Below are 17,802 nucleotides of genomic sequence, written 5' to 3' on the forward strand. Positions count from 1 at the left end.
TTTTTTTCTTTTTCTTTTCTCCCTCCAGCTTCTCCCATGTTGAACAGGGGGTCTCTGATCTCTCTAAATTGATAGCTTCTGGGCTCTTTTTCTTTAATTAATGATATATACAATCTGCTCAATGCACATAGTGTTACTTGTATGTACATGATTTCAGGGATGACTATTTGGTATTGGATAACCAATTCGAGGGCTGATACCCAGAGTAAACTATTTCTTAGGCTCTCAGTATTCCTTGGTTGCCTAGAGGTCCTTGTCTAGGGCTTGGGGCCTAAGAAGCAAGTTTGTTAGTGCTATCAGGTCTTTTTCAATTTTGACAAGAGTTTAAACTACACTGACAGAAGAGCAAGCTGGGGCATGGCAGGGTGGAAAAGCAAGGATTGTTCTGTATGCTTCTAAACATTCAAAAGTTAAAAAGCATCCCTCTTGGTAGGGGCTCACTAATGATTACTGGGGAGGGGTGCCTTATAATTTACAACACATGGCTTGGAGCTTTCTAATGCTGGCTGGAAGTAAAACCAAACTCATCAACAGAAATGGCACAAGCAAGGGTGACCAGGCCTTTGTGAGGAAGATACTGGGAACTTGACTATTTGTTGTAGCTATAAACATGTTTTTTTGTTTTGGTCCCAGGTGTGGGGTGTGGGACTGATTTTTTTTTTTTTAGATATTTAAAGTACTTTTAAGAAGAAAAATTATGAAATATATTCAATACAATTAATCTTGTGAGGAGACCAAATTAATATACAAATAAGAAAATCACAAGGCCAACACTAATACATTTGAGTATTTCACAATTCAAAAAGTTACTACATTAATACCATTTTATCAAATATGTTATAAATTGACATATTTTCTGACTGATTTTGATAGTCTACAGCAGCAGACTATTTGCCTAAAACGGGCTCTGAGAGGAGCTCTTTGCCAGTTGCAGAAAGTTTAAATCTGAGGACTCTGGAGAGAGTATAAATGCCAGAGCCCAGAAAGTGTGGAAATCAGAGAAAGAAAAAGGTTGGTACTGTTTCCTCCTTCCTGTTCCTGATTGCTGCTGTGAGACAAGAAGATGGAGATCTCCTGAAATGAGGATTGGACTGCTCCAAGAAACCTAACTAACCACCCTACCCAGCAGGAAGCAGCTAAGAAGCTGTGTCCCTTTCCCCACTAACCCTTTCTCTCTCCTACCTGGTGTTAGGGTGCTGGAAGGGATTGGGGTGGAGTAGGGAGAAAAAGATATAAGAAACATAAAAAGAAAAGAGTTTTTGTTTTTGTTTGGTTTTTTTTTGTTTTTAACTACGCCAACAACTGTTAATGAAGATTTCAATTACAGAAACATCCAAGGAGGGTGATGGAACCCCAAAGGTGTGGATGGTCTGGTGTGTACAGATAAGACCGGAAAAGCAAATAGAAATGGCATAGGAGAAATGGCAAGAGCCAAACAGAGGCCACCAGAGCTTCTTCCTGACTTAGGCTATTTTATCACTGCCTCACTCAATCTTCAGGCAAAGTAACCCAGGAACAGAAAGCAGCACCAATGGAGGCTTATTAGAAATACAGGCTGCAGCTCTGCAGACAGCTACAATGGACCCTGAAATCTGTTTAACGTGGCAATCAGGTAAGTTTGATGCATGGTGAAGAACCATGGGTCTTAGCAGAGCAAAAGAGAGCCATCCTACCAATAGACAGCTTATCTAGCCAGAGTTTTCTAGTTTTCTGTTCAAATATATTCTATAAATCAAAGAAATGATAAAGGAAAAACTGGCCTCCCTCAGGGCTGTCACAGAATTGCATCCTTACCTGTCTGGCTTGCTAAAGTGATGGATGCAGATCTCAAGCTGGCTTTGTCACCATGCTGCAAGCTGAGCTAAATGAAATCTTAGCATTTGTTCAGTGTTCGTGTTCATGAGAACTATGCTTAATGCTTTGAGAATTGTATTTTGACACATGATATCTGGATCTGAAAAAAAACTTAAAGTCCTTAATGTATTTTTATAAAATGTGTTATGCTGTCAACACCTCGCAGGTTTTGGTAAAAGAAAAAATATGACTATATGCCAAGAAATCTGAAATGATTTGAAATGTTTATTGGTAGCTGTGAAAACTAATAAAGACATTAAGCAAATATAACTATCTCCTCAAAGAATAAATTGGCTCAGACACCCCGGGTGCTTTCTGAATCTTAATACTGTTTTCTGTAAATAACACTCAACCGAAAGAGCATGGACATACTTGGATTACCATTTTCAGAACACGAGGATACACAGTGCTCTCTCCACACACACACTGAACTCCTGTAAGTAGTGAAAATTTTGTGCTAATTTGGCAGACTCAAGTATACATGTGTTTCCCAGGAGAGGTGGATTCTTCTTTCTACAGATTATTAGAGTAATCTGAAATTCCTGAGAAGCTAAAATAATTCAAAGTTTACATGAAAAGAAATTCAACGCAGTAAGAATATCTGGGTCAGTAGAAACAACTTAAAATATCCAAAGTCTCAAAAGCAAGAGTTGTGGTTTCAAAGTTGCAGATGATTCTAAAGTTGTGGCTATTTAACTGTGGAAAGTTGAGTCAGTTTCTATCCTAGGAGTCAATGGCATTGGCTTGTTTCCATCATATAGTCCTTCCAAAATATTTTTCTTTACAGCCTTAAGTTCTATACGTTGTCAAAAAAATCTTTAATTGTATGTACTAATTTTAAACATATGGGTGTTTTGCCTGTATGTCTAATGCCAATAAAGACTGAGTATCAGATTCCTTGAGTTTGAAGTTACAGTCAGTTGTGAGCTGCTATGTGGGTGCTGGGAATTGAACTTAGTGCTTTTAACCTTAAACTGTCCCTCCAGACCCCGTTATTGTCATTTTTACTAAGGAGGAAAGATTTAGTTTGAAGAACACACAGTCTGAAAGCTGAGGTTGAATAGTACTTCATTAATGACAGTACAGGAATCTGTGTTAAGAAATCAATTTTACTGAAAATAAAATAAGATACTTTCTGGGTGAATTAAGATTTGGCTACAATTTTGGAGGCTGTGAGAGAAACAAAGACAGAGATCTAACTTCTCTGGGATGCCTCTTTGAAATAGATTTGCACTCTCTCTAAGTGAGTTCATAAAAAAAACAGCTATATAAGCATAATGAGGTCTTATGCCATGGTATTAAAATTCCAAGAAATGTAATTTATATATACATAGATATATACTGAACTAAAGTTATTTTTAAAAAAATGTACATGTGGGGGCTGAGGAGAGGAATCAATGGCTAAAGTGCTTGCCATGAAAACACAAGGACCCGAGTTCAGATCTCCAGTACCAGGGCAAAGCTGAATATTGTAGTATGTTCCCTTAACTTCAGCACTGAGGGGTAGAGACTTATGCATTCTGGAACATATATCTAGCTAAGCTAGCCAATCTAGCTAATGGGAAGCTCTAGTTGGAACTTCCTGGAATTATGTAAAAATGAGGTTTCAGTGTTTCAAAGCAGACTGAACAAATAAATAAATGAACACCCTATAAACTGAAAAGTAACAAAATGCATAGGTGCTAGGACTACATCTCAGCAACCAAGGGAGAGGGTTAGCACAAGCTATGGAGTGGCGGCTGACCTACTTACTAGGACTCACTTGAGTTGAAAAACTGATAAAAAATTATTTATGGTGAAGAAGTCTGCTTCAGAAAAATGTATGAATCCACCACTATAATCATCATCATCACCACCACATGAACTGATATAACAAAAACATATTCCTATCTTTGGAGAGTGTTTAATTGCCATAGGGAGATGAATGTGGAGGAATAGAAAGGAAAGAGACTATCTACAAACCAGCATCAGTTAAGCAGCAAGGCCAGGAAAGAGGAACCCTGGTCTCCAGAATCCCAGCTTTGTGGGTCAGGACAATCCCATCAACCACAGCTAAGAGTATTTCGGGAGAAATCTTATCTGTTTGTGCCCTAAATGCCTTGTTTGCACAGTGGCTTTCTAGTATTAACCCTGAAGTTTTATTGAGTAATACAGGAAATGTATAAAATGCTTGACTTTCTGGTAGTTCCATGATAATAATGTGCTTGCAAATAGCTAAGGCCAGCAATGCCTGAGAGAATACATAAAATTATGACACCTAAGGCAATTTCACCTTTAGTCACATGTGTTCATAGAACACTGTCTATATTGCCAGCTAGACCTTGTGAATGTTGCTGCCTTGGTACACTGATGAATCAGTACAGTGGAACTCAAGATGAAGATTCAAGAAAAAGCAAAAAAAAAAAAAAAAAAGTCTCTGAGTAGACATGAAGGATGAATAGCATTTTAAAAAGGCTGAAAACATGCTGTTTGTTGGTTTGGTCCATGCAAGGCTCATCTTTTTTTTAATTCTTTATTAATTACACTTTATTCACTTTGCATCCCCCCTGTGGTTCCCTCCCTCCTCCAGTCCCAATCCCTCCCTTCCTCCACCCTCTGCATGCATGCCCCTCCCCAAGTCCACTGATAGGGGAGGTCTTCTTTTCCTTCCTTCTGATCCTAATCATTAGGTCTCATCAGGAGTGGCTGCATTGTCTTCTTCTGTGGCCTGGAAATGCTGCCTCCCCCTTTTAAATGCTTTTAAAATGTTTGTTAATTAAGTTCAGCAAAGTACAAGACATGTCATTCAAAGGCTACAAAGAGTGAAGTTTGGCACACCATCTCCAAGAGGATGACCATTAACCAGCCTGATGTTCTCCTCATTCCTGTGTGGGTCTACTTTGGTAATTCTGGTATAAACAGTATACCAAGCTTTAATTTATTTCCCAGAAGGAAGGCCATTTTAACTATGGTTTTAACTTATATCCTGGATACTGCTACAAAGCCACAAATAGAGGGGAAAAGATTTTAAGTCTGCTGCCGAAAGAATTGAGAGTCAGCAGATATAAATTATGAGTGAGACAAAAGGCTTAGCTTAAATTTCATAAAGCCTTTCCCTTCTCAGTACAAAATGTATGGCTCAAGTCTGTGGTCTAAGGCAGCAGATTTCAAACAGTTCTGGTGCAGATGAATGACTGAACTGAGCCAACAGACACTATCCTGAACCATCTGGTCCACTTATACTGAGTTGACAGGACATCAAGTAAAGCAGGTGTCTGTTGACTTTCTCCCTTCGATTCCTCTCCCTTCGATTCCTCTTCCTTCTCCTTCTCCTTCCACCTACAGCTCCTGCACTGGCTCCTCTCCACTATCCAGCATTGAAAAAATGGGAAATGACAGCTATCAAGAAAATAACCAACGATTTCTGGAGAATTTCAGAGGCTGGTAGCTGGTAGCGTCTCTTCATTTTCTTCCTTTATCAGTGAGGCTTTTTTTTAAATATATATATATTTTTTTTACTGATTATTCTCCTTTTAATTTTTCACAAACCTGTTATATATATGTATATATAGATATAGATAAAGATATAGATATTCTTTGATGGCTATAAATAAAATGGAGGCTATTCAGAGTTGTTATTAGTCCATGTAATTAATATTTTATAAGAGAAAAATGATCTCTCAGCAATATGTTTTATTACCAAAATTCACAGTTTGAATATTTAAGTTTTACAAAACCTATCCGGATGTATTTATCCGCTCAAAGGTTTTATTTGGAAATATGGGTAAATGTCATTGAGTAGGTTGATTTTGAAGTCATCCCTTAGACTTATGTGCAGGATATTCACCTTGTTATTAGGAAGGGCTTCATAATTTCATCCCCACCGCCTCTCCTGCCATCCTTACTGCCACGCTTTCTGAACCTCCACTTAGACCCAAGATCCAGCCAGAAATGAGGCACCATGGTTTGAAGAGCTCAAGTATGCGAAGAGCAATTCTTTTGATAATTTAAGTAAACTACTTAGAGATCTCCACTTACCTAGTGATGGAGCCTATAGACCTCTTTTCCCTGAGCTTCTTGGGGGTTTAGAGCTATTTGGGATTTTGAAGGAGAGTTGGGAAATGGCACATCGGAAAGAGAACTTTCTAAACAGCATAAGAAAAAGTTGGAATACAAAAAAAAAATCTGAAATGATCCTGATGGAGATAAAGACCTCCCTTCTATACCCAAAGCTTTGCCAAGATTAAGCATTGTTAACAGTCGACTTTATCTTCCTTGCTTCTTGTCAGAAAAATCACTCCTGGTAATGCAGATCCTTCCCTCTCCAATTCTGCAGTCATGTTCCCTGTCCACTTCCTACTCCATGGACCCTGCTGCTTGACAGTTCCACACAATATGATGACCAATGGGCTCACAGAGGAAACAGCCCCAGAGGCAAGAAACTGATCCCATTTGTTCAGAAAGAGAATTCTGTCCACCATTATACGTTCTGCATAAGTATCGTACTTGCATTATGCTTTGGACCTATACAAGTAAAACCAGTCATAGCAAGTTTTTAACATGTGGTCTGGTTATATGTTCATCTTGATGTTTATCATAATGTTTTTCACAGAACAATGCAACAATTCTCTATCATCTAAATGTTTATGCAGTGTGAAAATATTTGATAAAAAAGAATGAGCTAGAAGTTTCTTTATTAGAAAGATTTAACAGCAATGGTACACTATTATGAAAGGTAGGCTATATGACAGAAATATTCATAGTTAGTACACAAGGAGTGTAAATTCATTTTAATAAACTTATATATGTATGTTTATGTATCCATCTAATGTGCTTAACTCTATATAGACAAAGGAGAAGGTAGGGAAGGCATCATGCCAGGAAAGTGCTATCCTAAGGACTACAAAAGGGAGGGAACTAGAAGCCAAGAACAATTCTTGCTCTGTGTACATTCTGTAAACTAACAGAAGCCAAGATTATAAACCTTGGTAGGTTGCGCAACATATATGGCTCACTTAGGAAAGCCCAGGGAACTATCAAATGGACCTTGATGATATCAAATTCATATATTGGAGGGGTAAAAACTAAAATACAAATGGAAAAAGCATGTTGAAAGAGGAATTTACAATTTAAGCCATGGTCCTGAAACATTCTTTATTGGATGTTCTTAGTAAATGATGACCTCATGGGAATCCCTGAGTGCAATCCTTCTCTGTTACTCAGACAAGATAATCAGAATACACATGAGCGGCAGTGATGCCAGAAGAGGGACAACACTGAATAAGCTACAATCTTGATTTAATACAACTTTCATGACCAGCCCATTGTGGGCAATGTATTTCCAGCAGGTAAATACCTCATCGTGACCTCACCAAGTGCCTTGCAAACAGGAATGTTGAGTTTAGAGTTATCCACCAACGCAGTGTGGACAATGACTCAGATTGGAGCAAAAATAGAGGTGAGAAAATTCTTACAAGGGGCTAGATATTAGTTATCAGGCAAAATTTAAGTTTATAGAAATGCATGTGTGTTCCTGTGTTTCTGAAATCCACCTAGCATTAATTAGATAAAATTTACATAGTTCTCTGAATGATTATTTGGCAAGCACATGCAAAAGCTGCTCTTAATTTATCTTCAATTATGCATAACAAATGCACACAGCATTCCTGTTACACACTCCAGTAACTTATCCAATTAGGCAATATGCACCTAGCATTTAACTATACCTTCCATGTGAATGAAATTCTTCTTTCATAAAAACTAAACAGAAGTCATTTGAGCTGGGAGTCACTGCTTCATTTCATAAGGTCCAGTCCATGATCACCTTTCTCTTAAATTTCTCTTTTCCATCCACACTTCTTATCTACCTTTACTCTCCATCATCTATACACTGATACCCCTATTCACTTTTTCTTTTTAAAATATTTTAATTTTGTTTTAATTAGCTTAAAAAGTAAACATTTATTTATACGTACATCTTTTTCATGCATACTTTATTTCAGTGAGTGCTCTGGCCCCTCTCCCTCTCACCTCCCTCTTCCCCTATTCTCCACCCTACCCTTTTGGCCTCCGTGTTCCTCCCCTCTACTTTGTTCTATTGTTTACCTCACTATCTTTCCTTGCCCATTTCTAGTTTCCTGGCCTTTACCTGGGTTTACTCCTGCGCAGATACCTCTGTATTCGGTGAGTAGAAGCTAGGATCTACCTATGTGCAAGAACATACACTACTTGTCTCTCCAAGCAATATATACATTAATATATAAAAAATAGTGCTTGATATATTAGCACAAATTAATAAAAGTATGTATTTATACAACAATATGTTATATATATTACTTAATATGGTATTTCCCAGTCCCATTTATTTTTCTGAAATTTTCATAAATTTTTCTTAAGTTAATTGACAAAGGAATTTCCTGATAAATCCATTTTGAACTTACTTTTGAATGCTATGACGATCATTAGAATTTCTCAAGTTAAGATGATGGTATTTAATTGTCCACAGGGCCTTCTTGGAGAAATGCTAAGACTTGGAGTAAGACCTAAGTTCACTTGGATTTCTTTAATATACCTGGCCATAGTTATGGCTGATTTTATTCTTCCTAGCTGTATTTTTTCTTTCTTTCTCCTTCAACTTACCTCACCTAGACTTCATACCTGCCACAGAACCTCATCAAGTACGAAGCAAAAACACGATGGTTCAGGGATTTTGGGGCTCTAGACTACTGACATTGATACTGACTTTGCTGTAGGAGACTTTCCTGAATTGTATTCATATATATTCAGTGGCTTCCACTCAGCAGATTCCAAGGGGTATCTACAGTCATTGCTAAATGAATTATATTGAGACCAAACTTCTTCCTTAGTTAAGAATCAAGACAATGACTAAAACAACCACTCTTAAGAGGAGCACACACACACGCACACACATACACACACAGGGTATATATACATACATGCAGGCACTCGTACAATACATGAAAGGAAAATAAACACAACTTAAAATGTTCCTTCATGAGCTTTGCCTTTTTCTAGATTAAGATAAATTAATTCTAATTTGCAAACTGGTTTCAGTTTACATCAAAACACTCTATTCCCTCTTTGTTTCATGACTTGGGTCAAAAATGAACATTAGTTCTAAGAGAGAAAAGAAGGAGTTATCTTATAACAGATGGCCTCAGGAAGCACTGTTTATCAAATAAAGTCTAAATTATTTATAAATTCCAGTTTATTTGCCAATCTGAAGAAGATATGAATCTGCACACAGCGTATTTGGCAGTTATAAATTACACCAGATGCCATTAGCGTGAAGAGGCTTTGTATTTCGGCATCAGAGATGTTTGTGCTGGAACTTTCAGCAGACTATAAACAGCCAGCACACTTTAGTGTGGCCCACGCTGCCTTGTCAGGGGAATCTGAGCTGCCATTTCGGAGGCCCCATGCTTTGCTGGCAGGTCACTGCCTCTCTGTAAAAGAGAGACAGGAAAGCAAGGAGACATGTAATTGGCAGGAGCTGCCATGTGGCTCGCTAACAAGGCACCTTGGGCACATGCACGTCTTTGAGGGGTTTTGTTTGTCTCTTTGTTCATTTTCCTAACTTAAAAAAAAAAAAGTCAACTAAAACTCCAGAGAGCAATCTTGGAGAATCTGCCAAGTGGTTCTAACTTACTGGTGATTATTTATTCTCCGCCCTCATATCTAATGAAGCTCATTAGAGAGTGTTCAAGACACCTTGCAGTTCTGTTTCCTGAAGCCTATTCTCCTACCTTACCAACTCCCACCCATACAGTCTGGATATTCTGATATCACAGTTTCTGTATCAGGAAACAAAATTGAGTGGTTTTGTCATGTTCTACATTAAAAAAAAAAGAGTGGAATCCAACATCCATGTATTTATCCGTGCTTTGGAAAGATGCAGAAGTCAGCTCACAGCTCAAGGACACCTGTCACTGCTCCCTGCTCCTTGCTCTTCCCGGCGTCTGTGTGTGGCTGTCAGATGTCACCTTCTGCTGATCCAGCAGCACCCTGCTACTAGGGTCTGTTTGCATGGCTCTTTATGACTGGTCATTTTCCCATCTTGTGCTTTGTTTTTGGCTGATGAGAACATACAGAATAGCAATATAGCCTCTTCGGTGTCTAAGTTTGTCCCAGTGATACCCTCCAACCCTGCAGTTCTAAGCACCATTTATTGGCTCAGGATTCAGCACATTGTTCATCTGTGAGCCTGGGACTTTGGGCTTTACCATTCATATTTCCAACTTATTATTGCTCACCAAACCTCTTGGGTACTTATAGGTTCATCGAGATCTCCCCCTGCGATAATCTTAGTAAAATGTGGAAAACTATTTCCCCTGCAGCTTCTTGCCTCCACCTACCTGCCTTTGATGTTTGAGAAACCTCTCTTTTTGCTACAGTAATTCTAGCAAATTCTCTCACCATGTGTGTGTGTCTCTCTCTCATTGGCTGTCTCTCACATGCACATACACACACACACACACACACACACACACACACACACACACATGCACACACTACGGAGAAGATCCTGAGAAAAATCTTTATTACTCAAAGATCCTTGATTTCTAACTCTCAGTTTCTTCATGTAGCATAAGGGGAAGGTTGGTACTGATGCTCTGATACTCATCTTTGATCACTATTCCTTTTATTCTCTATGCTCAATGCAGAAAAGCTTTTAATGTGACATTTACAACATAACAATGTTGATACCAAGGTTTGACTTGATTGCAACTCATTAAAAAGTACAAAAATATTTAGAAAAAAGTCATTAATAGTTTCTATGTTGCTATTACTTTACAGTAAATTAGAGAAATATTCTTATCCTATTCTAGAGTGTCACTTAGTCCCTAATCCATGTGGATGAAAAGTGGCATAAAGAAATTATGGTTTAAAAGGACCCATGTGAAACACTCATACATCAAAATGATACTATTTCTATGACAAGATAGTATATCAGTACGCAAGTCTCACAAAACCAATTAGCATCTGTGCTTAAAGTATTTTAGCAAAATTGTAAAAGTTCCAAATTTCCAAGAGGAAAAATTACAAACCTTTGTTAAAACAACAGATTTTCTTCAATCTAATTTTTGATACCAACTGTTAGCTGCCAACTCCAGCCTATAAAAGCTGGTAAATTGTCCTTTAAAATATTGATATAAAGGTTTTAGAGTGGTTCATTATCTTAGTGTCACCTTAAGTGACTTCTCCTTTCAGTCACATCCAGATGTGACTGAATCTTCTGGGACAATAGGACGTGTGTGAGATGTAAATGCACAAAAACACCAAGGCCATGCCTGGTCTGCCTTCTAAAGGTGAAAGTGTTGCGCGGGCCGAAGGCCTGTTACCCAGGCCACACATTCCAAGGTCTAAGTCTGTGGTAGCCACACAATTAAATGCATTTTCATGGTGAATCCTCATTATGCAACCCAGTCAACATTTAAGTCCCCTGCCATATGGAGACATAAAAGGATCTACAGAGCTTGTATTTGGAGAAATTGTTGGACATTTATGCCTCCCACACAGCCCTCCTGGCATGGAAGGGACAATGGTTTCTAAGAGAAGGGGTCCCTCACAATACGCAAGATGACCTTGCACTGAACCTACATCATGTCTGAGAAACTGGGTCGATAAATTGATGGACAAAGAGATGTGGGCAGCACAGGAGGGTCAGAGAGCATAAAGGATACTGCACTCCCAATGAGAAGTGGGCCAAGGACAACTGAGAGTTCTCCTGATTAGGGTCAGATAAGAGCCAGAGTGGTCCTATCTGATTCTATCAAGCAGACAAGCATAACAGCAGCCCATTGTATTATAGAGCTTTTGATCAATACTATAGGAAGCAGGGCATTTCTCCTCTAGGTGTGAGGGAAGCTTCCTGGAACCACAGCAGTCTCTAGCTCAGAGATGAAATTCTTACAAAAAAAAAAAAAAGGCAAATCAGAAAGATCAGCACCAAAATGGAACATGAGCCATAACTGACTGATATGTAAAACCCCTCTTGAGCAAACGTTTTGCTTCTGTGACCCAATATGCACTTTCCCTGCTAAGCTTAGTTGAGTTGAGATCTCTAGTATATGTAACTAAAAGCACTTCATTTTGTATGTTTTCCTATATATCTGAGAGCATATCTACAACTAGACATCTACTAGACTAGAAAACTTTAAAGTCAGGAAAAAGCAAAATAACCAGAATAACAACTTCACTGTCTTATAGACAGACAGACAGACAGACAGACAGACAGACAGATAGATAGATAGATAGATAGATAGATAGATAGATAGATAGGTTTAAGACTACCCCAGGATAATATATGGACTCTAAATTGCACATGCAGTGAAAGAGGGAATTCAGCTGTCTGGAAAGAAATAAAAAAAGAAAGAAGTAGAAGCAATGATGAATTACCTGGTAATGAACTCTCTGTGACCCAGAAGAAACTGAGTGCAGGTCCTAATGAAAAATGAGGAGAAAAAAATACAAACCTTACAGTTAGCTTGAACAGCTATTCCACATTCCCACCAAATGAACTCCCACTTTAATGTCGCCATGTTCAATCTTAAAGTGTCTTAGCTCATCAAGGTTGGCCAATGATGTTCGTGCCCAAAACAATAAAAGCCTACTAACTTAGACTGAGAGAAGATGGGTCTTTTGTGTTCCACAAATTAGGTTAGTGATGTCAAACTGGTGATTTTTGTTATAAATTAATGGAAATCTGATTTCATTTGTATCTAAACTCTCTGGCTTATAGATAAATCTTCTTGAGCAAACTTAAATGCCTTGGACTTCTCTTATGCTAAATAAATATTACCATATACATATGAGATGCTTGGCAAACAGGTTCTCATAAGCCCCAATTGGGGGAAAGTAACCACTGAACATGACCATGTCATCACAAAGTGCAGGTTGACAGGAGTGAAGGGAAATGGGCTTATGCAGGCAGATTCTGAAGCCAGGCAACCTTTATAAAGTTTGATAACTAAGTCATCACCACTGTCACAGGCCTAGGGCTTCCCTGCTAAGGAGAGTGCTGATGCTCTGTCCAGACTGACATCCGCAGTCGTGGGTGCCTCGGTCCTTACACCTGCTTCCCACAGGGTTTGTCTCCAGCTGTGTGCCCAGTCACTTCAAAAATTCTCTTTACTTAGTGATAACGGTTTTCTTTTTTCTCTTTATAAATCTATTTTTGGTTGAATGTTGTGTGATAAGCATGATAGGCTAGGGTCGGATGGAAAGGGAGGAGGTCCTCCTCTATCAGTGGGCTGGGGAAGGGGAATGAGAGGAGATGAGGGAGGGATTGGGAGTGGATGAGGATGGGGCTACAGCTGGGATACAAAGTGAATAAATTGTAATAAACAAAAAAATTACATTAAAATATTGTATTTTCAAAAAAATAACTTGGTTAAGTTCACTTTCAATAAAGTCAACTAGTTACCATGAATTTTTGCCATTGTGGAGTACTGCTAGTCACTTGAGTATTAAAATATTTTTTAATAAAAGATATGGTATCAGTTAGGAGTCACTTTTAAACAAGATTTTATTTGTATGTATGCGTATGTGTGTGTGTACATGTGTCTGTCTGTGTTTGTGTATGTGTGTGTGTGTATACCTATGGAAACTAAAGAAGCTCTCAGATCTCTTGGAACTGGAGTTATAGGTGTTGGTGAGTATATAACAAGGGATGCTGGGAATCAAACACTAGGCCTCCAGAAGAGCAGCAAAGGTTCTTAACTGCTGAGTCATCTCCCCAGTCCATAAATCACTTTTTAAATTACAGGTTGAATGTATAACATTCCATACTAAAGTTCAGTATTCTTTTGAAAAATGGGATGATACAGTTTCTTTAAACTTAAGTTAGGACTCAAGATGCCTACTAAAGTGTTCACAGGTGTTTTATTCCGTAAGTAGTCACCCATGCCAAAAATAGCTGAGCAAAGCATCAACGATAAAATTTACTGGCTTTCTCATTCGTGTTACTATTCAAATTATGGCATTTATCCAGGAATACCTTTTGATGTATCATTACATCTCTCACCTTACCAATTATAAGGATACAATTAATTTTCAAAACCATCAGTATGTATTTCCTACCCAAATACATTTCTAGTGAAATACAATGTAATGTTCAAAGATAAGTGGCTCCAAGTTAGCAGGATTTAAGAACTATACATCAGCTTTATTTACAAATTATTTATGTTTATTTGTGTATTATGTGTTGGGTAGAACAGAATTATTTCTCTAAGAGAATCCTTCAAATCATCTGCTGGTTTTAAAATACAAATATTTCAATCAGCACCACTTGAAGAAAGTGACTATAGTGGGAGGGGGTATCTTTCATCTGGACGCAATGATGGCCAGAGCTCTTTGTTTCTACCACTCCTGGGATGGAGATCGTTGCCTGCCCCAACCTACCATACCTATATAGACACAATTGTGCCAACAGTGATCGTAATGAGTTTGCTAACTCAGGTCAAACTCATGAGCTGGTCATATACGAGATCACTTCCTTCCTGTTTCTCAGTGGAAGGCCAGAATAAAGAACAATGTACAGGTCAAAAAATTACACATTCCGCTCTGATATATTTATATTAATAAGAAGCTTCTCTTTCCTGTGGAGAAAGTTTCATTTTTAAAAAAATGGACCCTTCTCTGGCAGATTTCTGTGCTAGACACAAAATATCAAGTAGCCTCAAATCTCTAAGATCTTTCATTATTTAGTAGTTCTTTAGAAATTCTGAATAGCTTAAAATATACATCTATGTAGCCTGGGAGGAAGGCAGATTTCCAAGCTATGGAATAGCCAAGGAATACACCAGGACACCAGGACTTATAGTTAACCCTCTTTCCAGCAGCCAGCAGGGGGAACCAACAGCAGAATTGGGAGGGAGTATGCTGAAAGGACCAGGCCACATTGCCATTTCCTGAACTCATGCGTCACTGTAGACACACACACACATTCTATCTGTCTGTCTGTCTGTCTATCTATCTATCTATCATCTATCTGTTAATTATTTATTTAAAGGAAAATCTGAGGAGAATATAAAATAAGATAAATCAACTCACCTCCTGTAGGCGGTCTATGTACATACGGCAAGTCTCCAAATCACAGTCTCCACGAACAACTAGAATACCCAGTGGGATGGCTGAGGATGGAAGAAAGAAGAAAAAGTCTAAAATAACACGCATGGTCTTTAGACCGACATAAATGTGTTTCTCACGGGTCAGAAAAAAAAAGAATATTATAGGTGTTGTGGAAATGTGGATACAGCTGGGAAAAGAACTAAGTGACTCTCTATAAAACTCCCTGGTGGCCTCACCTTTGTCTTCCCAGCAGGTGTCATATATTTACCTTGTTTGACTCATGTTGTCCTTGCCACCTGGCTGTTACCTCAGTGGCCCTGATATGAAATATACTAGCTAATATCACAGTAACAATGGGACTGCGGAACTGGATAGCCGCTCACTGCCAGCTGATAATAGATACCTACATTTGCCGTGGACAGCATGAAGCCACAGCCTGAGGAAGTCATTAATCATTCAGGATTCTGGACACTCACCCTTTTCCCTCTTGAATACACAAGCCTCATCTTTTGGCACATTTGCAATAACTTGCTATTTCTAAAATGAAAGCTATTCAAATAGTGTTGCTGCCTGAAGAGTAACAGCAAAATTAAACAGCTAAAACTGAAGGAGGGAGATGAGAGAGGGAAGGCAGGAGGGCATATGCAGGAGGACATAGGAAGAAAGGATTCTTCAAAGTAACCCAAGTGATTTTAGAGAGGTCCAGCACTAAGTGTGGTAACATCAAGGCCTTGAGTAGCATTAGGGAGAAGCCAAGTTACACATCAATTTAGGTAAATAAAGATGTCACACTGGCTTTAGTAAGTAGACCTTCCTACTTTGGATATAAACATTGATATTTCTAAAATATTTTTAAAAATACTCCCCCTTCCCAAAACAAAAAAAAAATATGCACTTCTTATTTTAAAATACAGTTACAATATTAGATCCATGATTTAACATAAAAATGTCAAAATCAAATCCATCAGGAAGAAACAAGCAAGCAACAATATGATTAAAGTTAGTTTTAAAGCTTCACTATGAACAGATAAAATTACAAAGTGGGATACATAATTTACACTGAGGCTATTCTCTGAAGCATGTGAAGCCCCTTTGATCTTTTATCTGGAAAAGCATGGATGGTCCCAAGAAAAGCAAGCAGCTCCTTACCCAACACTAGTCCCTGGACCGATTTCCACTAGGAAGAACACATCAGTACTAGTTCTTTCTTGCAGATTCCTCAAGTCCTGCATACATCAGTCTTTGGAGCATCCATGACCTAGATGAACTACTGGAGCCTGGGAGTGACTGTGAACCCTCTCACAAAAAGGATCAGGCCTTCTACTGTCCCCTCCCCAGCACATGGTAGAGAAATGGTAAGTGGTGAAAAGTATGTGTAAAAGAAAGAAGATGAGTTAGCACTCATTCAAACACAAAAGGAAAAAGTGTACCTTTAAGGCACACTTCATCTTTATGGGGTAGACAAAAGTTGAAGCAGAGAAGTAAAGAACACGTGTGGGGCTCTGAATCACCACTGGTTTTTCTTCAAGAAGCTAAGTGAACGAGTCAATAAGTAGAAGGTGAAGCAGCCTCCTGGTGCCATGTTTGGGAGAATAACCTCAGAAGACTACAATTTCCTTCTTTTTGACAATAAAAATAAACAGTAAGAAGTGTTAGAGTGGCACCCAGACATTCTTAAAGGGAATGGGAAGGAAGTACCTTTCGATTTTACTGACGAGATAAAAATACCTCTTTACTCATTAAGGAGACTGGCCAGGCATGGTATGCTGTGGGCAAAGCAGAGGCTGAGGAAGAAGAATCACAAGTTACAGCCTAGCCAGGGCTACACAGTCAGTTACAGAACACTGTGAACTACAATCTTAAAACCAGCAAGCAAGCAAACAACAATAAATACGTGAATTGCCCTCAGCTATACTATCAGATAACCCCAACTATCATGAGCCACCAAGCTAAGAATTGAATAATGTTTTAATAGTTGAAGATGGTGAGAAAAGCTAAAATTTTTCGTTGGATACAGAAATAAGTCAAAAGTTATGGAAACTAAATATAGCTATAATTCAGAAAGGTTACGTGGAAATCTTGCCAAATACTTTTTCTTAATTTCAAATGTGCAACTGTGGAGAAATAAAATTTGATCAATACATATTTTCTTAAATTTGGAGATAAACTTCAGAGAAATTAAGAATAATCTTTCCAACACCTCTTATTTTCTTCAATTATTAATACCTGGAATTACTCTTGTCTGAATATAAACTAGTCAATATACCTAATCGCAGGCATTTTAAACTACAATTAGATAATGAATATTTATGGTTGAGAATCTACCAGCAGTAGCTAGAAAAGCTGTTTTTCAAAGATTATACACTACCTGTATAATTGACAGCTTTTGTCTACTCCTAAAATAGGTGAGTACAAATAACTGTATTTGACTAAATAATGCTTAGTTATTGGAGAAAAAGAAAGGTGACCTCTGACCACTCCTTTGCATGTTTGCAATCAACAGTCAAGTGCGCTTTGAGAAGGCACAGTGTGCCGCAGGAAGCATGCCTCTACTCCCACAGCTCAGGACTTGACAACTGCTCAGCTTAGCTCTTTGTTCTTGCAGTGAAATTACTCAGTCCCTTTCAGACTAGGCTTAAAAGCTACTGTGTTTAGAAAAGGTATTTGCAGAATTTTGTGAAGACGAAATCTCACACTATATTTAAAATCGAGTTGGCACACTAAAGCTCTGTGTTTGATTGTTAACTATGTTGCTCCCTGAGGTCTTCCTGTTGTCCCTTACGAGTAGACACTCATGAACCCCAACTATTGCTGTGTAACCTTGCCTCCCTGATCGACTGAATAAATGCCTACATACTTGGGGAGAGCAGAGTATGT

The 17,802-nt window shown here is 38.4% G+C and overlaps 1 protein-coding gene across 9 annotated transcripts in view; it reads right to left on the bottom strand.

Moving 5' to 3' along the window:
* Dgki (diacylglycerol kinase iota) overlaps positions 1-17,802 on the bottom strand; it is a 453,496-nt gene that overhangs the window by 79,220 nt on the left and 356,474 nt on the right. For all 9 annotated transcript variants that reach the window (XM_021638217.2, XM_021638216.2, XM_060380194.1 and 6 more), the window contains 2 exons: positions 14,908-14,987; positions 12,253-12,297 (listed from right to left, as the gene is read on the bottom strand). In XM_021638217.2, coding sequence (XP_021493892.2) covers positions 12,253-12,297; positions 14,908-14,987 — 125 coding nt within the window. The remainder of the gene's footprint in view (positions 1-12,252; positions 12,298-14,907; positions 14,988-17,802) is intronic.

The sequence above is a fragment of the Meriones unguiculatus genome, chromosome 3 (genome assembly GCF_030254825.1).
Source record: "Meriones unguiculatus strain TT.TT164.6M chromosome 3, Bangor_MerUng_6.1, whole genome shotgun sequence".
NCBI classification, from domain to species: Eukaryota; Metazoa; Chordata; class Mammalia; order Rodentia; family Muridae; genus Meriones; species Meriones unguiculatus.